The sequence below is a fragment of the Felis catus genome, chromosome E3 (assembly GCF_018350175.1).
Source record: "Felis catus isolate Fca126 chromosome E3, F.catus_Fca126_mat1.0, whole genome shotgun sequence".
Taxonomy (NCBI): Eukaryota; Metazoa; Chordata; class Mammalia; order Carnivora; family Felidae; genus Felis; species Felis catus.
The window spans coordinates 24776347-24799864 of NC_058383.1; the positions used below are offsets into that span (position 1 = coordinate 24776347).

Here is a 23518-nt window from a genome sequence, read left to right on the forward strand (position 1 = left end):
TTTTAAGTAGGTATACTCAAAACTTTAATATTCTGACTTATTCTTTGGCATAGTTTTATTATAACTGTTATATCACGCTGTTTAGGTCATTTTAATATGCTTTTACTGAAACGATGGTATATGATGCTATAAGCTATATATATATATATATAATTTATGTATATAATGTATACAATACTGTATGATGGTACATTATGTTTAATTTAGAGTGATTACATCATTAATATAACAATTATACATTCCAGTGTCAATTGGTGATTCTTTCATATAGTTGAATTTCCAGCAGTATTGCTGAGCACATCAACTGGAGAGATTGAATCTGAGTTCCATACTTACGTTCAGCCTCAGGAACATCCGATTCTTTCTGAGTTTTGCATGGAACTGACAGGCATAAAACAGGTATGCCCTACCCTTTTCCCTTTCTCTCTTCTCATCCTACCCCTCTCCCCCAGAAACAAGTAAGTGTGATGCAAATATTAAAATTCATCAATCAGTTAAGGGTTGCCTGGGTGGCTCAGTTGGTTAAGCATCCAACTCTTGGTTTTGACTTAGGTCATAACCTCACTTTTCATGACATAGAGCCCCGTGTCTGGCTCTGTGCTGACAGTGTGGAGCCTGCTTGGGATTCTCTCTCTTCCTCTCTCTCTCTGCTCCTCCCCTGCTTACACTTTCTCTCTTTCTCTCTTAAAATATATAAACTTAAAAAAAAAACATAAAATTCAGTAATCAGTTTTAAAAAGAAAGGGAAAACTATATACCACTTGGAATTAGATTTATGCACTGTTAGGAGAAATAATGTTCCCTCTAGAACTCTGTCAGAATCTTTAAAAATGAAAAAGAATAGTATAAAAATGAATATCAAATTTATTTTATGGAAATTAAGTGACATCAAATTTCTGTCATTCAGGATTTAATTACTATATTTCTGTGTGATTTTAGGTAGAGCAACCTAATTTTTCTTATCTTGCAGCATTCTAATCATTATATTCTCTTGCATGTGTTTTAATATCTTTTTCACTAAATAAACTCTTTGCCAGTCCAAACCTCTTCTTTTTTATATCCCCCTATAGTGCATAATTATGTGCTAATGATGTGTTCAGTAATTATAGAATTTTATTGTTGAATTCAAATTTTGTGGCTTTACTCAGGCTCAAGTTGATGAAGGAGTCCCTCTGAGGATATGCTTATCTCAGTTCTGTAAATGGATTCAGAAGATTCAGCAACAGAAGAAAATTATTTTTGCTACTGGGATTTCAGATCTGTCTAATTCCGAAGTAAAATTATGTGCATTTGTTACTTGGTCAGGTAAAAAATAAGTTAATATCTATAAATCATAAATGAGTAGGATTACTACTATGTAATTCTTCATCTGTAGTAAGAATTATACTTGTTAACCATTTGGGACTCAAAAAGAAATCTAAGTGCCTAACAGATGTTAACCAAGGAAAGTAAGTTTATTCATATTTTTCAAATTACCATTCTGGGATATCTTAAAATTTTAAGACTTTAAGAATATTTTTAGATTTTTCCTCTCTGTTCTGGTTCCAGGCAAAGATGATTTAGTGAAAACTCTTATGCTATTTTCTACAATCTTGAATAAAAAGAATCTTAATTCAACTCACATCCTTTGTTTTCACACTAGGAAAAAATGGGTTATTAAAGTAGATGTTTTGTATGCCTGTGATATAGCATTGCCATTAATAGGCATTGATAGCAATGCTGTGCCATTGATAGCATAGCATTGATAGTCATATTTGGTTTTAGGTTTCTGTAAGATGTCTGGTTTCTCAGTTACATTAGTTTTTTCCTAGAATTTTAAAAACAGATAACCTTCTCCATGTAGGCCTTGTAACTTGACACCTTATTCTCTCTGAAATATTTAGTGTGTTTTTTGGGGTGTTTAAGAAATTATTTTGAAATTTAGTTACCAACTTAATTTCTTAATAGTAAATTATGTAAAGTGAATAATTGTTAGATATTAACAGCAATGAAATTTTATTTTATATTATATAGTATATTGTTACAGCATACACATTATAGCTTATACACTATATATGGTACATATACTATAGAATATAGTATGTTTTGGTGGTATACTGTATATTATGTATATTATGTTTTTCTAGTGTATATGCTGCCGAAGCGAGCACTATATTATGTTTTTATAAATTTTAGTATTTTATTTTATATCATCTTTCAACCTTTTATTTATAAATGTTGATAGCGTAAGTAAAAACTGCTTGGCATCTTTGAATTTGTTCTATTTTAATATACTTAATGCAGACTGGGACTTGGGGGTTTGCCTGGAGTATGAGTGTAAAAGAAAACAGCTGTTAAAACCTGTGTTCTTAAATTCTTGGATTGATCTCAGAGTAACTTATAAGGTAAGCGTCAAAGATGGGGGCATGTTCACTTTTCTTCTACTGAAAAAATGATGAAACTTCATCCCACGCATGGCTATAGGTTACTATAAGCGAAATGTTTTCTTTTGAAACTTTTACATAAATACATTTTTTAAAGTCTGTAAAACAGCACAACATAATAAACACATTCCAAATCTAATAGAACTAAAAATTATGAAAAGTAAGTGGTTAATGTATAGACTTTCTAATAGTAACCTTTTTTGGATATGTCTTCTTTTATTTGATTAGATTTTCTATAGAAGAAAACCAAAAGGACTAAGTGGTGCCCTGCAGGAAGTGGGAATAGAATTCTTGGGAAGAGAACATTCTGGTTAGTATAAATTAAAAATAATTTTATTATCTAAGTCATTTGATTTTTACAAAATCTTTCATATGAATCTCATGTTTTTGGTGATGTCATTAATAAAGAATATCCTTCAACCTAAAAAAACCTCCTAATCTATACTATACCATTCAAATTATTTCTGACTTTCAAATTACTAGTATTGTAGGATAAAGACTGCCATCTAGTGGGTTAGTTGCTAAAAAGAATGGAAATTAGCTAAACCAAATGGAGATTTAACAAATGCCCAGATAATACATTGAATTAGTGAAAAAACCAAACAAGATCATTAGATTACTCACAAAACATGGCCCCTACAGAATGTTGCTTACAGTTTTGCGAACTGTAATAGATTTTTATCATCTTCTCTATAAATGTGTGTGATCTTGTCTTTTATTGGTACAGTTGCCACAGCTTTTTGCTAGTCTAATTTATCATGATTAAAATTAGTAGATGATCATAAATAGTATGCTCCAATTTAAATTGTGATTTCTTATTTTTGCTATACTTCTTTATGCTGGTACTACTAAATTCAGTGTTTGATATCTATTTACTCAGGGTTGGATGATTCTCGGAATACTGCCCTTCTTGCTTGGAAAATGATCAGGGATGGTTGCTTAATGAAAATTACAAGGTCCTTGAACAAGGTTAGTGGTATCTTGCCTCTTTATTTTGTTATATCAAACTCCAGAAGTAATCATAGGTTCATGGAAATACAGATACCATTGCATGCAATCATTGATAAATCAATGAATGATGACATTTTTCTTTTTTTGTCAAATCATATAGTGTATAATAAATAAATTATGAATGTACAGTTTCTAAAGCTATTCTGTGGAATCATAGGTTCCCACTAAGAAGAATCCCAAAAATTTGGCCAGAAATTTGAATACGAATCAAGTTGAAGAAGCATCGGCCTGCAACAGTAGCATTTGGGGTCTGAGCACATATGATAGGGAGCCTAAAAATACAGTAAATTCTCATGAAAAAGTTCAGTTGAGGTCAGCTGGTGTGAATTCTCCTATAAAGGGACAAGATCAGTTCCAACTAAAGAGCAATGTAAAAGTGGGTCTTCACGGTGGCAAAGGCTATTTATCTCTTTTTAATACAAAGCCCTCTACTTCCCTGGAGCAGTTGCAGTCTCCCAGCTTGAATACACCTATGCAGAAGCACATAAAAAATGAACACCTTGCATTTAGTACCAAACCTAAGTCTTCAACAGTTAGTTCAGAATTGGTACTTATTTCAACTACCGTTTCATCTGTTAATCATATTTCTGATATGGAAATGAGTTCTGCTCTTGATTGTTTACCTATGTTGGCTGATTGGGAGGATGTAGCTTTACTGCCAGCATCTCAGCCTGAGCAAAATATAGATTGTATACCTCCCATTAATGACTCAAACTTAGACACTTCACTTAATTCCATAGAAAGATTAATGATTTTAAAGGAAGGCACAGAAGAAACTCCTCAAAACTCTGAGACCTCTAAGTCTATTGTTTATAAGAGTCCACATACTACTATTTATCATGTAAAAGATGCCAAAGATCAAGGTTCAGTTGCTTCTGACTTTAAATTACCTGAATGCAAATCAAGTAGCTCCAACAGTATTAATGCCAGTATGTCTCATCCTTCAGTTTTGGGGAAATACCCCCTCCTTTTAGGTAGTACTAAAAGGAATCCATCCAGTCTCCCAGCTTTCCCACCAGCAAAAAAACAGTCCTTCACTATTCATGAAGAAAAGCCTACATCACCTGATGGCTTCCCAGTGAGAAGTTGTTCCCAGAAGGTCCTCCCCTCTGTCTTAGCTTCTACAGTTAACCTAGAAGGATCTTGGAAGAGTGGGAAAATGACACCTCCATTATGCAAGTGTGGCCGAAGATCTAAGAGACTTGTTGTTTCTAATAATGGACCAAACCATGGAAAAGTCTTCTTTTGTTGCCCAAATGGGAAATACCAAGAAAATAGAAAATGTTGTGGTTATTTTAAGTGGGAACAAACACTTCGAAAGGAGAGAGCCAACAGCAGCATTCTGTCTCATTCTCCGGGGGGACCCACTTTTAGTTCCCCAGAAATAAGCCATATTTGTGACAGAAATGTAAATTTTTCTACTAAAAATTCATTGAGACTCAGACCTTCAATGAGGAATTGATAAACCTTCCCTATGACTAAACTGTGTTTTTACTTTAATGTGACTTTTTGTGTGATAAAGAGAAAAAAGTGTATAGGGCTACAAGTCATGGGGACTTAGCATATCTGAGTTCTGTAGACTGCACTGGGGCTATTAAACACACATTCATGCACACACACTGAAAATGAGAAAAAAATTGATTTCACACACTTTAAATTTCCTTGATCAGTTACCTAACACTTCTCTTGTATTCATTCATCTATGAATCCTGATTGTTCCTTGAATTTCCAAACATCATGAATATTCTGATAATCGTCTTACACTTTTATTTTTGTCATATATTAACGTGCCAAATTTATCATACTTTTATCAAAAACCACAAATATTTTGTATATTCTATTAGATTAGATATAATAAACAACAATAGTATATAACATCCTTCTTTTACAGGTAGACCTTGAAATAAATTTAAACTGTTTTTAAATTACTTGAATAAAAATGTGACTATTAAAAATCCCTAGTCTATTTTCAGGTAGACGCTTGTACTTTAAGAATTAGGAAATCTGATATATTTTTTTATTTTTCTAAAAACTTTTATTTATTTATTTTGAGAGACGGAAAAAGAGCACGAGAGGGTGGGTCCAGGGAGGAGAGGGAGAGAGAATCCCAAGCAGGCTCCACACTGTCAGAACAGAGTCTGACAGCAGGGCTCAAGCTCATGAACTGTGATATCATGACCTGAGCCTGAAATCAAGAGTTGGACACTTACTGACTGAGCCATCCAGGAACCCCTAAAAACTTTTATAATAAGTTATTTAGTTTTACTTCAAAGCTTGAAGATTTGTTCTGATTTGTACATCAACATACCAGAAGAATTACTCAACTAGAGTTTGAAAACCAACACATCAGAAACTTGGTTTGGATAATACATGTTTAAAAATTTCTCAGCAATTGATGGTATTCTTTTTATATTACCAAAGTCATGAGAACATTGACACTAATGCAGAGGAATTTACCGAATATTTTATTTCAAAATTCAGCCTCTGATGTTATAACCACAAGATATTTATTTAAAGATTTTTTTTTTTTTAAGGAATCCCTGCATCCAATGTGGGGCTCGAACGTACAACCCTGAGATCAAGAGTTGCATGCTCTACTGACTAAGCCAGCCAGACACCCCAACCATAAGTCATTTTAAATCAACAATTTACAAGTATACTATTATATTTTTAATCACCTCTCCATAATCTTGTATTTGTACAGTCTTTGTTTTATAGATACTATGATAAATAATAGAATGGAATGGATTTAAATCATTTCCCATTCTTTCTTCCTTAGTTCATTTCTTTTTATCTTCCCACTGATAGTCTTTGGCAACTCTTGAATAAATTCTACCTGTTGGTATCAAGGGAAAAAAATTAGCCAAGAAGTTTTCATCTTTAGACAAATCCAATTATATAGCAGTTTTATTATCTCTAAGTGAAAGAATTAAGGTACCCATCTGGGTGGGTTTTGGTAACAACCAAAACAGCAGAGGTATTGTTGAGGAGTTTTTTCTTGGTATTTAGTATTTACTACAAGTCCAGTTAGCCAGATGACCCAGAAAATTATGTCAAGAATTTCATTTTAATCTCAAAGATTCTGAATCTTATCCATGTCATTAGTTCAGTTTGGAATATTTGGTGTGACATGTTTGAGGAGAATATTCATTAAAATGGAAAAAGTAAACAGCTGAAGTTTTTCAGAACACTAAGCAAATTGTCATCATAATTAGAATACTTACCTTTCTGGGATATTTATAAGGTGCTGTAATTTTTTTTACATGTTCCTGAATCTCCTTTTTTAGTTGTTCTTGATCATGTGACTTGTAATCATGGCTCAGAACAATAAAAGCCTTTACTACCTGAAAAAAAAAATTTTTGAAACACCAGGAAGATATGTTATGCATTTTTATGTTTCAGTGTGTCTTGTTTACTTTTTCTAACTGGGAATCTAAGTGCCTGGGATTGGGGGCAGAAGGCCTCATAGGGTTTGATCCCAGCTCTGTGCTCTTAAGCCAGCCATTTGAGTCCCACACCTCCTGTTCTGTATCTAATTCAAGAATTTCTGGGACCCCTGCTTTGCCAATAACTTGAAACTTCTTACCTAAAAACATCTTGAACTTTACTTTCTGACCTGTTTGTGTTTCTGAGCTGTCTTTGCTCTTGACTTCTTGCCTCATCTTTTATTTCCTTCAAGAAAATTTCTTCTTAGAAACTTGACAATGTACTAAGTACAGTCTCTTGGATAACAACCTAGCCTATCTAGCCTACTTTCTAGATCCCCACCCTCAGTATGGCCCTTATAAAGAGTATTCACACTTAGTTTGCCATATCCTTGTGGAAGGGAATAGTTGAGACTGCACACTTTTTATTCCAGAGACACTTGTGTTGATGTAAGACTGTGAAGATTCCAACAGCCACTTTGCTACTACTCTGACCAATTACCTGGCCCTGAGAAACGAGCAAAAGTGATAGTGACCGTAGTTCTCTAATTGACAGAAGACAGGGAAGACTTCATCACTTTATGCTCACAAATGCTGTTTTTCTAAATTCACTCTTCTTTGAAGTGTTCTGGAAAATCCTGCCCAGTTTTTGGATCATATATATACGCATTTATACAATTTTATCCTATCCATTTTTTGATATTTCATAAAATGTTTTTGTGTTTATACCTACTCTTCTGCTTTATCAACATTTTCATGAATTAAATTTATCCTTGTTATAAGTGAATAATTCAGATGCACATTGAGAACTAATATTTGTAATTATTAGTTTGCATATTGATGACTTGTACACCTTGGATAAGGTCTACTTTATTTTTATAAAAGTCTTTATAAATCATTACATAAGATGGTAAACTAATAAGGAACACCCTAACATGGTTAAGAGCATGAACTTTAAAATCAGACAGCCTGGGTTCGAATCACACTTGGTTGTGTAATCTTGGGGAAGTTAGGATACATTTCAGTGCCTCAGTTTCCTTCTCCAAAAAAAAAAAAAAAAAAAAGAGGTTGTGAAAATTAGATAAGCTTACATATACAGGCCCTGTGTAGGGCTTATAATACCTGGAACATGCTAAGTCATCAGAAATATTAAGTATTAGTTGTAGTATTAGAAGTACAAGTTTTTTGTTTTTTGGGTTTTGTTTTGTTTTGTTTTACAGAGAGAGTGTGTGAGTGGGGAGAGGGACAAAGGGAGAGAGAGAGAGAATCTCAAGCAGGTGCCATGCTCAGCATGGAGCCCGATGTGGGAATTGATCCCATGATGCTGGGATCATTACCTGAGCTGAAATCAAGAGTCCAGATGTCTAATAACTGTGCCACCTAGATGATCTGTTTGTTGTTTTTTTTTGTTTGTTTTTAAAAAAAAATTTTTTTTAACGTTTATTTATTTTTGAGACACAGTGAGACAGAGCACGAACGGGGGAGGGTCAGAGAGAGGGAGACACAGAATCTGAAACAGGCTCCAGGCTCTGAGCTGTCAGCACAGAGCCCGACGTGGGGCTTGAACTCATGGACCTCGAGATCATGACCTGAGCCGAAGTCGGCCGCTCAACCGACTGAGCCACCCAGGCGCCCCTGTTTTTTTTTTTGTTTTTTTGTTTTTTTTTAATTAAAATCCTTAAGTGGGCTTCAGAATTTCTCTCAAATTCTATGCAAAATTTTGCATTTTTATGAGAAGAGCCTACAGTTGTGCTATTTAATATAGTAATCACTAGCCACATGTAGCTGTTTAAATTTAAATTAAAATGAAATAAAAATGTTCTCAGCCACACCAGCCATATCTCAAGTGCTGTATAGCCATGTGTGGTTATTGTATTGGATGGTGCAGATAGAGAATATTTATGTCTGTCATTGCATTAGTCTATGTCCAATGTCCTTCAAATTCCAAAAAGCTGTGTGATCCTACTGGTGGAGTTCAGAGTGAAGGAATAAATTTTAATCACCAGCTCAATTCCCTGCTCTCATCTATCTGGAATATTGGGGGCCTTGCCTGGCAAAGGGGACCTGAAGAGTGGCATGGAAACTTTAAACCCAAACTACCATTTGACCAACCCCAATAAGAATGAGCTTTCAAGGGTGCCTGGCTGGTTTAGTCAGTAAAACATGTGACGCTTGATCTCAGGGTCGTGAGTTCAAGCCCATCATTGGGCATTTACTTTAAAAAAAAAAAAAAAAAAAAAAAAAAAAAGGAAGAGCTTTCAGGACTCCTGTCTTATTCACAGCTTTTTTTGAATTCTCTACTTGGCTACCTACCCAGCCTACTTCTTTTTTTTTTTTTTTTCAACGTTTTTTATTTATTTTTGGGACAGAGAGAGACAGAGCATGAGCAGGGGAGGGGCAGAGAGAGAGGGAGACACAGAATCAGAAACAGGCTCCAGGCTCTGAGCCATCAGCCCTGAGCCTGACGCGGGGCTCGAAATCACGGACCACGAGATCGTGACCTGGCTGAAGTCGGACGCTTAACCGACTGCGCCACCCAGGCGCCCCTACCCAGCCTACTTTTAATTGCTGCCTCGGTTCCTACCTTTGACCTTGCTCCCACCCCTGATATGTGATGCCAGCCTATCCTCCTCAACTACATACGGGACCATGTTGTTTCCAAACCTGGGGAATAACGCGATTCTATCTAGCTGACCTCTGACATCCTATCCTACTGTGAACCTGAGTTGTTGGCATTCACACCATCCCTGCGTGGAAAGAATTCAAATTCCTTATATATATTTTCAGTCTTTAGCAATTCTTTCCTGACTAGCATATTTACTAATGACTATGTGACTTGCAAAGTTAGTGAATGAATCACTTAATTGTGTTTCCATAAACTGTTGAAAAGTATGTGTTAGACAGCCAACAAATTATAAAGTGGAGATGAATCCATTTTTTTTTACCTCTCCCCTGATGGGATCTGGGCTGCTGACAACAGCTGCCTCTGCAACTGCAGGATGCTCAATCAGGGCACTTTCTACCTCAAATGGTCCAATTCTGTAACTGGGAAATAAACATATGACAGGAATATATAAAGGTGAGCAGCAGGTTCACTCTAGAACACTGACGATCAATTAACTTAGACATATGCACAGATGAAAAAGAAAATTACCCAGAGGATAATATGATATCATCTGATCTTGCGACAAACCAGAAATACCCATCTTCATCCATATAGCCCCGGTCCCCAGTGATATAGAAATTGCCTCGTAAGGTTGAAGCTGTTTTTGTAGGATTATCCTGTGAAACAAGTAGCATTTTGTTAATATTACTGTGAATGTGATTCTTCTGTTCGGTCGGATTTTTAAGTGTTGAAGGAGAAAAAAAAAAGTTTGGTTTCTTTGAGAAGCCTTGGAATGAAGAGAAGCCAGTGCAGGAAGTAAGGATGCAATTCCAGCATTGAGCTAGCCCAATCAAAGAGAGGTAAACTACAGTTACAAAGACTAGGCATGCTGCCATCCTGAGAATTGTCTATGATGATCACTAAACTCTCTGCAAGAGTTCAGAGCTCCAAGATATGGGCTAATTAAGTCTTTTGCTAAGTGGTTAATATCTAATACGGGTAGGAAAAGCGAGAAGTGAATGCTTAGAGTTAAAAGAAAGCACCAGCACCTAATAATTCAAAGAGCAGTTTTTCTGTTTTTGTATTTTGTTTTAGAAACAAAACCGGTTCTGCAACTTGGTAGGAGGAAAAATGAAGGATTGTTACATTATGTAAAATTCACTGACAAGTAGAACCTGGACTTTTGATTATATTGATGCAAACTTTAAAATATATATACTTCAATTAGACATGAAAATAGGTCTGCAAACAGTAGGGAGCCTGTAAAGGCTCTAGTGAAAGACATTTACTGAATCCCACTGCCCCACTTTCTTTCCCTCTCACTGCTGTTCAGAAGGGAAACCACTAATCACATTTCAGGAAAATGATTGGGTGCTGTCTTCTATTGGAGATGATCAGTGTATACAAAGAGGGCTGTCTTTCTAGGGCTCCCTTCTCTTACCCTCATGGGCCTGGAGCAGTGATCTAGCCCAGGGAGAATAAGCATTTGGGCGTTTCTTCAGTTTCCTACCTGAGGGATTACAATTCAGGACAATGAGTCTCTCAAAAAGCCAAGCACCTATCCTACGTGTGTTTTGTGGCAAATAGGGATAGTTACCAAGCACTTTTTAAAATATGTATTTTTGTATTATTTATTCATTTTGAGAGAGAGAGGGAGAGCAGGGGAAGGGCAGAGAAAGGGAGAGAGAGAATCCCAATCAGGCTCCACACTGTCAGCATAGAGCCTGTTGTGGGACTCGATCCTACAAACCATGGGATCATGACCTAAGCCCCTATCAAGAGTCAGTGCTTAAATAACTGAGCCACCCAGGCTCTCCTTTTGAGAATTAAATAGGAAATAAATCTCTTACTATGTAATGAGCAAAAAGGCCAAGTGGTCGATTAGGTAGGACTTGAATGCCAATATCTCCTTCTTCTCCAGGAGGTAGGACATTGCCATTTATGTCTAAAATCTAGGATAAAATAGAATGATTTATTTAAGGGAATATTTTATTTAATGTGCCAACATGTTAAATTTTTACTTTGCATGTTTTGTTTTGTATTTTAAGTATATTTTAATTCCCAGAAGAAATATGTTTTACTTAAATTCTTACTGCAAAATATATTTTAAAATGCAAGTTAGCAAAACGTGAAAGAAGAATAAAAAATGTCTTTAATTTCACTATCTACCAATAATCACACTTTTGGTGATATTTTTTGAGACAATATAGACATAGAAAAAATAGAATCACTTTATATATACTGTTTTACAGCCTGCTTTTATCAATTGGCAACATATCTTGATTATCTTTTAAGTAAATATTTCATTACCAGTTTTTCAAAATTTAACTGTGGAACAAACAAAACCTTACTTCAGGAGCCCATTACAAGCGAGGAAAGGGGAATGTTCTCTGGTGGAGACACTGGTGATATGTCAAAAGTCTTGCTTTCTTACCTTCTCCCCAGTCCTCCTGATTCTCTGAAGTGCCTAGCATTTCGTAAGCACTGACTGCATTCCAAGTAATAAATGCTAGAGCTCTACGTACTCCACATGTATTGTTTTCTTTAGTCCTTACAACAATCCTATCTGGTTATCACTATCACTATGCTCATTTTACGTATGAGGAAACTGAGGTGCAAAGTTTAAGCAACAAAGTACATGACTGAGCTGGAATTCAAATCTCAACAACCACACTCCAGATCTTATCCTTTTTCATCATTACACTTCTTTGTAGAATCTCTTTAGGGAGTTAGTCCACTTTTTAAAAATCCACATGCACATTTCTCAGGTTGATTGCTTAACTCATGCGCCAGATTTTGCTTTAAGTAACTTTTAGCTGTTTTTAAACATGAACACTCTACTTTTACATATATCCTCCAAGAGCCTTCAAACCCAGGTTTGTGTGAAATGGCTTGTGTGGAAAATAAGGGTATAATACTTATTTGGCACTTTCCAGATGGAAATGAGCTATGTCTCCAAAAAGAAACTTGAAAGGCAGAGGAATTCTAAATGTAAAATCTTACTTTTAAGTTCTTGTAAATAAAAAAAATATAAATTCCCACCCAGTCATCTAAAGAATATTTGGCTCCGGTATCAAGGAATTACTGATGGAAAGGAGATGTTTTAAGAGTTCTAAATACTTCTCACAGACTACTCTTTAATAGATGAGAAAGAGACAAAATGTTCTATTTCTGGAGAGAATCATGTTCCTTATTCAAGTGTTCTTAAAATCATGAAAATTATGGGCTTTGAGCTTTGAAGTTGCAAGAATCTCATATCCAGCTGGTTGGAGTATATCCCCAGATTCCAGGATGTCACTGCAGATGCTCTTATCTAGGTAACAAAAGCAGTAATAAGAGCTCTTGGGGAGAAGTTAAAAATGAAGATAGCTGCATTAGGGAAATGCAAATCAAAATTACAAGGAGATACCGCTTCACACCCATTAGGATGGCTACTATCAAAAAAAAAAAAAAACAGAAAATAAGTGTTGGTGACGATATGGAGGGATTGGAACCTTTGGACATTGTTGTGGGAATGTAAAATGGTATGGGCACTGTAGAAAACAGTATGGCAGTTCCTCAAAAAATTAAAAATAGAATTACCATATGATCTAGCATTTCTACTTCTGGGTATATACACAAAAGATTTAAAATCATGTTCTTCAAGAGATATTTGTAATAGCTAAAATGTGGAAAGAACCCAAGCACCCATTGACAGATGAATAGAAAAGCAAAATGTGTTATAGCCAATCCAGTGGAATATTATTCAGCCTTAGAAAGGAAGGCAATGCTGACACATGCTACATGGATGAAACTTGAGGACATTATGCTAAGTGTGATAAGCCAATCACAAAAAGATGAACACTATGATTCCACTTATAAATAGTAGTCATAAAAACTGAGAAAAAACTGAGGGTTGATGGGAGGGTGGGAGGGAGGGGAAAGTGGGTGATGGGCATTGAGGAGGGCACCTGTTGGGATAAGCACAACATAGAGTTGTCATAGAAAGTAGAATGGTTGCCAGGGCTGGGGGCATTGGGGAATGGGAAGTTACTGTTTAATGGATATAGAATCAGTTTTACGAGATGAAAAGAGTTATGGAGATGGATAGTGGTAATAGGTACACAATATTATGAATGTATTTAATACCACTGAATTATGCACTTAAAATGGTCAAGATGATAAATTTTATGTGTTTTTATTATTTATTTTTTTTAATTTCTTATTTTTTTAAATGTTTATTTATTTTGAGAGACAGAGACAGAGCATGAGCAGGGGAGGAGCAGAGAGAGAGACACAGAATCCAAAACAGGCTCCAGGCTCCGAGCTGTCAGCACAGAGCCCGACGCGGGGCTCGAACTCACAAACCATGAGATCATGACCTGAGCCGAAGCCGGACGTTCAACCGACTGAGCCACCCAGGCGCTCCTATGTGTATTTTATTACAATAAAAAATTGGGGGGGGAAATGAAGGTGATGATGCTGAGTGGGGATGCATGATAGAGCAGTTTTCCTCTTGGCCACATCCTTTGTGCATTCAAATATAGTTGCTCGAGAAATCCACAGGGCTTGGGGCGCCTGGGTGGCCCAGTCGGTTAAGCTTCCGACTTCAGCCAGGTCACGATCTCGCGGTCCGTGAGTTCGAGCCCCGCGTCAGGCTCTGGGCTGATGGCTCAGAGCCTGGAGCCTGTTTCCGATTCTGTGTCTCCCTCTCTCTCTGCCCCTCCCCCATTCATGCTCTGTCTCTCTCTGTCCCAAAAATAAATAAACGTTGAAAAAAAAATTAAAAAAAAAAAAAAAAGAAATCCACAGGGCTTAAATTAGTGGGGAAGTGGTGATACATTGCTGGTTAGTGGGGAAGTGGTGATACATTGCTGTTGGGATTCATGTGAGTACAGCTGTACTGTGAGAACTTCATAGCAATGCATGTTGGGAATTGTCATTAAGAGGGAAGAAAGGAACACAACTTTGTGAAATGCCAACCTGATTGCATATAATGCAGACAAGAGAAGGCTCAACTATCAATATTTCTTTCTCCAACCTAAGGCATCCTATAAACCAATGAACTATTATTAAGCCTGTTTACAGAATGTAACCAGGGCTCCCTGACCATCTCTTCTTAGAAAAGGTTTTCAGGGGTGCCTGGGTGGCTCAGTTGGTTAAGTGTCCGACTTTGGCTCAGGTCATGATCTTGCGGTTTGTGGGTTCGAGCCCCACATCAGGCTCTCTGCTATCAGTGCAGAGCCTGCTTTGGATACTCTGTCTCTGTCTCTCTCTCTCTCTCTCTCTCTCTCTGCCTCTCCCCCCCCCACCCCGTCTCTCCCTCCCTCTCTGCCCTTCTCCCTTTCGCACTCTCTCTCTCAAAATAAATAAATAAACATGAAAAGAAAAAAAGAAAAGAAAAGCTTTTCAAAGGAAGGGAATGCAAGGGAGAGCTGAATGATAGTAATGGCACCTATCTTTTAGGCCTTTATTATGTGCCAAGAACTTTGTTATGCTCTTTAGGGATATTATCTCATTTAATCCTCACAAGAAACCTATGATATCAGTTTCATTATTAGGGCGACCAACCATCTCAGTTTGCCCAGGACAAAGGCAGGAGAGTGTCCCTGGGATGTATGACTTTTAGTGCTACAACCAAGTAAGTCCCAAGCCGTTCACCATAGTCCCTATTTTACAAATCAGGAAACTGAGACTTCAACAATTTACCCAAAGACATTCAGCTAGTGAATAGTAGAGCCAGATCTGAGCCATCAGGCAAGCCTATCTTTAAAAAAATTTTTTTTTATGTTTATTTATTTTGAGAAAGAAGGAGAGAGAGAGTGAAAGGAGGAGAGAAGAAGACAGAGAGGGAGACACAGAATGTGAAGCAGGCTCCAGGCCCTGAGCTGTCAGCACAGAGCTGGGCATAGGGCTCAAACTCACAGACCACAAGATCATGACCTGAGCCAAAGTTGGAAGCTTAACTGACTGTGCCACCCGGGCACCCTGAGGCAAACTTATCTTTAAACAAGTTTCTCAGCAACGTTAAAGTAAGGGAAAGAACCCAGCATCTGGTTTATTCTATAAACAGTGACATCAGCAATCAATTTCATCTAAATTTTCTCAGACTTACCTAATCATAAGAACTGGGGCACTTGTTTAAAACAAAGATTTCATTTTCATCTAGAAGGGGCCTGAGAATTGGTGTTTTAAAACAAGTATCCAGGTGATTCTTATGATCAGAAAAGCTTTGGAAGCATTGATCTAATCCATAACTAACCCTCATTTAGTTTGGTTCTAAGCTCTCCATTCTGTAAGCTCATCCATTTTGTGTTTTTGTTGCTATGCTATGGTTTTCTCTTATATATTAGTGTAAGTTCCTTTGGCTATACCTGGCTTTGGGTATGTTGATCTGAGAACATTTCTAACCCTGTAAAAAGTGTGCAGATAGGAGAATAGGATGCTCCCTAGGGATCAGGTGGTAATAATGGCCATGGTTAAAGAAAGCCAGGAAATGGCCTGGTAGGACTAGGGAAAGATAAAAATATTTCAGCCACTGTAAACTGTAACTTCCTTTGGCCTACTTGACCCCTCAGGAGGTCTTGACCTCCTTCATCAGAAAGGGCACAGTGTGATGATGTGATTAAGAATATAGATATTGGAACCAGATTGCTTGGAATTGAATCCCAGCACTAGTAGCCACTAGCTATGTGACTTCTGGTGAATTCCTGATCCCTCTCTGTGCCTCATCTGTAAAATGGTTCTTTTTTATTTTATTCTTTATTGAATGACAGTTGACATACAATGTTATATTAGTTTCAGGTTTACAATATAATGATTTGACAAGTTTATATATGTTGTGCTCACAAATGTAGCTACCATATGTCATCACACATTATGATTACAATACTATATTGTATTGTATTGATTGACTATATTCCCTATGCTGTATCTTTTATCTTTATAACTTATTCATTCTATAACTGGAAACTTGTATCTCTCATTCCCCTTCAGCCATTGTAAAATTGTTCTTATATTGGTATGTCTCTTATAGGTTCTTTCTGGGAATCAAATGGATTAGTACTTATAAAATGCTTAGAACTGCAGGCACAAGCCACTGCTTTGCTAAAAAAAAAAAAATGGAGACCATTAAACTAATATCTCTAATCCATTTCTAATATGTGGAAATTAAGATATCATGGAAGTAGCATGAAATCATCACCAAAACTAGGAGTGTAGGGGTAGGTGGTAAACAGATTAGGTTGTTAAATATTCTCCTGGAAGGGGATGTGCAAACCTTAACATCAAAAGCAGGAGATGGCTTTCCCATTGAGCCAGACTTGATTTTCATTCCCTTAAAATTTCCACAGATTAGCACCTAGTTAAGAAGAAGAAAGAATAAAGTAACATTACAACTAACTTAAAATTATTTTATTCACCCACATGCATTCATTCAACAAATAATTATCGAAAATTTATGATGAACCAGACTCAAAAATAAAACAAATTTTCTGCTCTCAGGGAGTGTAGAGATAGACACTAAACAAAGACATACAGTAAAGTTATAACACTTAATAAATTGATAATTACTAAAATGTCCATATTTATGAAAACATACCTATATTAGCATGATACTTGTTCTGCTCTTTCTATTTAATACATTTGTAAATTTTATTTTTGGTATATTAATTTTTGACCACTCTTATGGTTTATAAATAGAAGCATTATAAAAAGACACTATGAAAAATTTCTTTCAGCCTTTCCCTTTTCTGCTCCATTGTATGCCTCCTTTTCCTTACATAATAACCACTTTTGTTATGAGTTTATTCACTTCCTCTAGAATTTCTTCTTCTTATGTCTACAAGCTCTTTAAATAACCCCTTTTAGAGTATACTTGCCAAGGAGTTATCTAAGTGAACTCTTAATGTTTTAAGTAGCAAGGAACTCAGAATTTTCTATTTTTGAGGCAGCTGTAAGAAAGTTCGCTCTTTCATAAGGGGAAATCTGTCTGTTGACCTAGCATTCTTTCATTTAAAATATATTTTGATGCCCTTGCCCTGATCAGGTCTATAGTGGTTTTTCTCAGTGAATGGCTACTTAAACAACTGTATCTGTTACAATTGTAACTTTTTTTTTTTGTAACTGGTTTCCCTCCAACTTTCTTTAAACTACTCTTCTAACCACTCCTCTACTGCCCTATCCCTCAAACAATTGTAAGGATATAATAAACACTTATTTTTAAAATTTATCAGTTATATAAATCACTTTTTATTTATCCAGCTAACTCGAGTCCGTCCCTGTCTTTTCAATGAGGTCATATACCGTTTCTGTCTGTCCATATCCTTCATAGATATCCAGACCTGTTCGGTTTCTCCATTGTTCAGTCACTTCAGGATTGATTGGTTCCCCAGCACTCACACAGTGCTTTAAGCTTTTGAACTTATAGCTTCTCAGAAAACAAGTAAGTTAAATTTAGGAGACAAGAATAGAGAGAAATGAAAATTAGTGTTATTTCTAATGAAATTCAATATGAAGTGTGTTTTAGTTCCTTCCTTACTCCTCTCTTCAATACAAACAAAATGAACAAACCCTTCTAACATCATAAAATGACTCCCAAGACATCCATTTTTTTCCCCTCTTATTTTCTGGGAGTGTGTGATTTGTTGTAAAAAAAAAAAAAAAAGAAAGAAAGAAAGAAAGAAAGAAAGAAAGAAAGAAAGAAAGAAAGAAAGAAAAAGAAAAAGCAAGCAAGCAAGCTATGTCATCCTCAGGGAAGGTATCTCATAATAACATTTTAAATCAGTGATTAATGGGGCACCTGGGTGGCGCAGTCGGTTAAGCGTCCGACTTCAGCCAGGTCACGATCTCGCTGTCCGTGAGTTCGAGCCACGCGTCAGGCTCTGGGCTGATGGCTCAGAGCCTGGAGCCTGTTTCCGATTCTGTGTCTCCCTCTCTCTCTGCCCCTCCCCCGTTCATGCTCTGTCTCTCTCTGTCCCAAAAATAAATAAACGTTGAAAAAAAAAATTTTAAATAAATAAATAAATCAGTGATTAAGAATTTACCAATTGTATGGTTAAATTCACTGTGGAATATTTATGCAGTGGAATCCTATAGAGCTGTAAAAGGAAAAAAAAAAAGTAAGGAAGCTCCTGGACAGTGTTGTCCAATAGAATTTTTTGCCACAATCAAAATGTTCTATTATCTGCACTATCCACTGCAGTATCACCTAGCCCTATGTGGCTACAGAGCACTTGAAACATGGCTAGTGCAGCTTTGGAAGTGAATTTTTAATTAAACTTAAATTTAAATAATTGCATGTGGCTAGTGGTTACCATATTGGATAGCACTGGATAGCACACAGTTCCAGGATGTACTGTTAGGCAAAAAAAGGAAGGTGCAGAACTGTGAGCATACTATGTTTCCATTTATGTGTATAAAAGAATGGGGGAAGAATACTGGCATATTGGTTTGTATAAGCACAGATTTCAGGGAGAAGGAGAACTGACACTGAGGACAAGGTTTGGAGGGAGACTCCATTCTATAATCTTATATACCTATTGAATTATATGTCATATGAAGTATTTCCTATTCAAAAAGTTTTAGCAATTTTAAGGATTTAAAAATATTTACCAATGTGCCCTTTCAAATGGAATCAAGAGTAAAAGACATTCATCCTTTTTTCCTATTTGCTGGGACAGGGCTCCAAGTTGGAGTAATTTCTCTACTTTCTCAGCTCATGAAACATTCATCATCCAAAAGATTGAACACTTTCTTATCCATAACCTCTGGGCTCAGGGGTATACCTGTGATTAAACCCTCCCTTTTCTCACCTTTCTTGGGGGAGCCTGCCCTGGATGTAATAATTATGATTTAAAGAATGAAAGCAAGAAGGAGAAGGGGGTGAAGAGATTGTTAAATTCTGTACCTACTAGTGTGGAACTTTGTATTTAGGCAGAAAGATCCTTTATTTTATGGCTTACTCTTCCTCTCTCCTACCCCCACTAAGTGCCTATTTACCAACATTTCTTACCTGGTCATATCATTCTGTATAAGCATTCGGTATGCAGTCGGCGCTGAACAGAAGACGGTGATGGGAAACTCAGAAAGTGTCTGCAATTTAGAAGTAAACTCTTAGTCTTACTACAACTTTAATAAGTTGCTAAATGTTTATTTAGGGCACAGCACAACTTAAACATTGTTTATTCTAACATAAATGCACTCACACCTTTTGCCTGTATATCTTTTCAGGATAAATGACTTACCAGGTGTGAAATACCTTAAATCATGTTGTTCACTCTGATTTCTGCAAGCTACTGTATTCATCAGTCCTGTCAGGAACGCTGCTAAAGCATTTCTAAATGGTGACCTCTTGTTCTCTGCCTTACCTGAAAGATGGAAGTTGGCTCAAAACGTGGCAAGTAATGTACAAATACACATGCTCCTTGGATCCATGGAGAAAAGACGCTGCTCCATGCAGACTTTGCCCAGCCTGTGTCTGAGGTATTCCATATCACATCTGAAGGTGTCAAATCCAGCCAGAACCTGGGAAAACAAGGAATCATCCTGATATATGTAGGAAAAACAAATTTAAAAGACCAATAAATGAATCGTCACCTCTGCAGTTTTGACATGTCAAGCTGCAGTTCCGTGAAGGTACCTTCCATTTACAGATAATCCTAAACCAAAACTGCTATGGGTGTGTCCGGTCATTTTCGGAGTTCCACTTGTTCCACTGGTAAAGTAAATGGCCATCATCTCATCGTGTTTTGTTTTCACACAGGTGTGGTTGTCACTGGCCTGTCTACAAAGAAAGAACTACAATGATTCTGCACATGATACACAGCACCATGAACTGTTAACCACAGCCAAGTACTCGAAAAACCATCTACTCGGACCTCTTCACCTTATGAGTCAGGCCTCAGTGACTTGGGTTGAATTCCAAGGTAAAAACCATCTCTTTCTCTATCTTCTTAGGTGCTTTCTGGAATCAAACTAAATTTTGTCATCAAAGCCCACTTATGGGCTGGTTTCATAGCTTTTCTACTATACAAAAAAGAAGACTTGATGCATTTTAAAAAACTGAAGAGGGTGCCTGGATGGCTCAGTCAGTTAAGTGTCTGACTCTTGATTTCTGCTAGGGTAGTGATCTAATGGTTTGTGGGATCAAGCCCCATGTGGGGCTCTGAGTTGACAGTGTGGAGCCTGCTTGGGATTCTCTCTCTTCCTCTCTCTCTGCTCCTCCCCTGCTCATGCTCTCTCTCTGTCTCTCTCAGAAATAAATAAATAAATTTAAAAAAAAATAAATAGATAAAAAAACTCAAGAGTTTGATCATAACACCAGCATAATGAGGATTCTATGATCTCATAATGATGGCTATGTGAGAACTGCCCCATCCCCTTCACTGTGGATGTTCTCAAATATGATTTTCTTTTCTTTTCTTTTTTTAAAAGTGATATGAGTGCCTGGGTGGCTCAGTCCAATGGTTAAGCATCTGACTCTTGATTTCAGCTCAGGTCATGATCTCACAGTTCTTGAGATCGAGCCCCACATCAGGCTCTGCACTGACAGTGTGCAGTCTGCTTGGGATTCTCTCTTTCCCTCTCTCTCTGCCCCTCCCCGGCTTGCATGTGCTCTTTCTCTCTCTCTCTCAAAATAAATAAGCATTTAAAAAATTGAGTATGTTAATAGAAGTCATGGGTAACAGTATAAGGCAGGTTGGTAATTCCCACATTGTTCAAGGATCAGCTGTAGTTCTGAAGGATAACTGGGCTGCTAACAGGCCCCACATTAGGACAGCTAAGAGGAGGTAAACACTGCACACAGAGATTTTATCTGGGAGTACTGGGCTGAGAATGAATGAATTAGAAAATCCAGGCCACGAGAATTGTAGAAAAGCTGTTTTCCTTTTCTTTCTTTCTTTCTTTCTTTCTTTCTTTCTTTCTTTCTTTCTTTCTTTCTTTCTAGAGGGAGCAAGTGAGAGGGTCAGAGTCTCTTTCTTTCTTTCTTTCTTTCTTTCTTTCTTTCTTTCTTTCTTTCTTTCTCTCAAGAGGGAGCAAGTGAGAGAGGGTCAGAGAGAGAGAGAGAGAGAGAGAGAGAGAGAATCCCATGAGGGGCAGAGAGAGGGAGAGAGGGAGGAGAGAGGGAAGCAGGGCTCACCCGAAGTGGGGTTCCAACTCACCAACTGTGAGATCATGACCTGAGCTGGAGTTGGATGCTTAATGACTAAGCCACCCAGGCTCCCAAGAAGCTGTTTTCAAAGCCTAACAGGTAGACTAGGTACTTAGCCTATGATTTCATAATTTTCTTCCTTAAAAATATTACCTAGAGCAGTGTATTTATCACTTCATTGTAAATACAGTTGCTTTTGAAAACTAAGGTGGGGTTATCATACCAATCTTTCACCACTATAGGCAGTAAACATAGCCTTTAGGAGTGTGGGTTCAGAAGCCAGACTCCCTGGGTTTGAAACCCAGCTCTGCCAGATCATAGCATTTGACCTTATTCATCTGTATTACTATAGCACCCTTTCCTTAGGTTATTGTGACATTTTAATGAGTTAATATATATGAACGCTTGGAGCAGTTTTTGGCACCTAACCAAGGCAATATAAATGTTACCCGTTATTGCAATTATAACATTATTTTAATTAGAACAGTACTTGGCTTTTGGTAAGAACTCAATAAATGATGGCTATTTTAGAGGCAGTAGGAACAAATCCATAGTTGCAAGCATGCTTCCAAATCCTTGAGTAAAGGTAGGAAGTTCATTCTAGAGGGAACTGGCTGCCAGCCTAAAGCTAAGATAGAACCAGTACATGGCCATAGTGCCAAGTGACCCCTGGAAGCATTCCATAGCAGGGATGGACATCAGTGTAACTCAGTTTTATAATGGCACCCATCTTATTTCTAACCAGAAGTGTTGTTATTAGCAAGGTAATGATATAGCCTACACAGAAGAATTCACTGTGTTTCTCTGTTTCTCTGGGAGATGATAACAGCTCTGTGGTTGGTGCTGTGAGACACCTCCTAGATCCTGCTGCAGGAATGAAGGACTTACTTCCCACAGCTGCTGGGAGCCAGCTCTCTTTTAGGGATTGCTTTGGCTGAAGACAGCTGCCTTGCTCAAGGTCACTCACCTCTCCTTCTAGGGATAGGCCACACCCAGTTACTGATCAGTATGGGTATATAAAGGCCAGGATCTCTTATTTTATCTGGGAATAGCTTTGAGGGGCTATCCATGCCCCAGAGGTCCCAGTGGGAGCGCATGGCAGATACATTTCTTCCTTTGCCCAATTGCACATCCCTCCCCTTCCTTCATAGGTGTTGACCCCAAGACAACTCCTTAATAAACTTCTTACACAACTAATCTCTATCTCAGGGCCTGCTTCCTGGAGATCCTAACCTCTAAAAAACACTCCAACCTCTTTCCTGCCTCAGAGTTTGCATTGTTGGTGCAGCCATAATTACTAGTTGTTCCCTTTGCCTCATTTTACTTTTCATTTTTCTGATCACTTGGTGGGTTGAATATCTTTTCAGTGTTGCCTTCCTCTGGGGAAGCTGTTCTACAACAATTATGGCTACTCACTTCATCATTTCCTTTAGGTTCCCCCATCCATCTTTGGGTTTCTGAGACACAATTAGCTTGGAGTGCAGATTTTCACATTTAGATGCAACAGCATCTACTGCGGGGGCTAAAACTTCGTCGGTAATAATGCACTTTGCTTTTGAAGATTGTAGTCTGTAGAGAATGTCTCTCTGGGTCAGCTGGGTGGTTCCTGGAATTAAAACTGTCCCTACAGGGGCAGAAAAGAAACTATGTATAGAAGGAAGGATTTCCTTTATCATGGTAGTTAGCTAGTGTAGATAGCTCATGTGTACTTTATGTCTCAGGATGAGTTTACCATTCCATTTAACAGTCTAGATATCTATTTATCTTCCATTAATTATTTGGCTTTTGCCTTTCAAGGGATCTTAAAATCTGTGACCCTTTTGACCTACTATGAAAGCATGTTAAATGCTGGATAATGATCTTCTATCTGAAGACCATTCATAACGTTCAGCTTGAAGAGAGTTTTTTTCCCCCATTTTTTTTT

At 37.3% G+C, this 23518-nt stretch overlaps 2 protein-coding genes across 16 annotated transcripts in view; one reads left to right on the forward strand and one right to left on the reverse strand.

Moving 5' to 3' along the window:
* The window catches only part of ERI2 (ERI1 exoribonuclease family member 2), a 63387-nt gene that overhangs the window by 2792 nt on the left and 37077 nt on the right, over positions 1-23518 (forward strand). For 5 of the 13 annotated variants that reach the window (XM_023246911.2, XM_045047432.1, XM_045047433.1 and 2 more), the window contains exons 4-9: positions 272-399; positions 1149-1305; positions 2284-2384; positions 2652-2733; positions 3304-3392; positions 20206-20368. In XM_023246911.2, the coding sequence (XP_023102679.1) occupies positions 272-399; positions 1149-1305; positions 2284-2384; positions 2652-2733; positions 3304-3392; positions 20206-20368 (720 nt within the window). Of the gene's footprint in view, positions 1-245; positions 400-1148; positions 1306-2283; positions 2385-2651; positions 2734-3303; positions 3393-3591; positions 6810-19673; positions 20369-23518 lie in introns of those variants that run through there. The other 8 variants (XM_006942254.5, XM_045047431.1, XM_003998786.5 and 5 more) reach the window with 6 other exon arrangements.
* Positions 1-23518, reverse strand: part of ACSM3 (acyl-CoA synthetase medium chain family member 3) — a 37124-nt gene that overhangs the window by 1594 nt on the left and 12012 nt on the right. Inside the window, exons 3-13 of one of the 3 annotated variants that reach the window (XM_019820850.3) lie at positions 23011-23218; positions 20083-20226; positions 19811-19967; positions 19456-19535; positions 17748-17871; positions 16723-16803; positions 11315-11416; positions 10014-10141; positions 9805-9904; positions 6659-6778; positions 3772-3904 (exon numbers count right to left, since the gene is read on the reverse strand). In XM_019820850.3, coding sequence (XP_019676409.2) covers positions 3863-3904; positions 6659-6778; positions 9805-9904; positions 10014-10141; positions 11315-11416; positions 16723-16803; positions 17748-17871; positions 19456-19535; positions 19811-19967; positions 20083-20226; positions 23011-23218 — 1286 coding nt within the window. In that variant the 3' untranslated portion in view covers positions 3772-3862. Of the gene's footprint in view, positions 1-3771; positions 3905-5876; positions 6271-6658; positions 6779-9804; positions 9905-10013; positions 10142-11314; positions 11417-16722; positions 16804-17747; positions 17872-19455; positions 19536-19810; positions 19968-20082; positions 20227-23010; positions 23219-23518 lie in introns of those variants that run through there. The other 2 variants (XM_045047436.1, XM_045047437.1) reach the window with 2 other exon arrangements.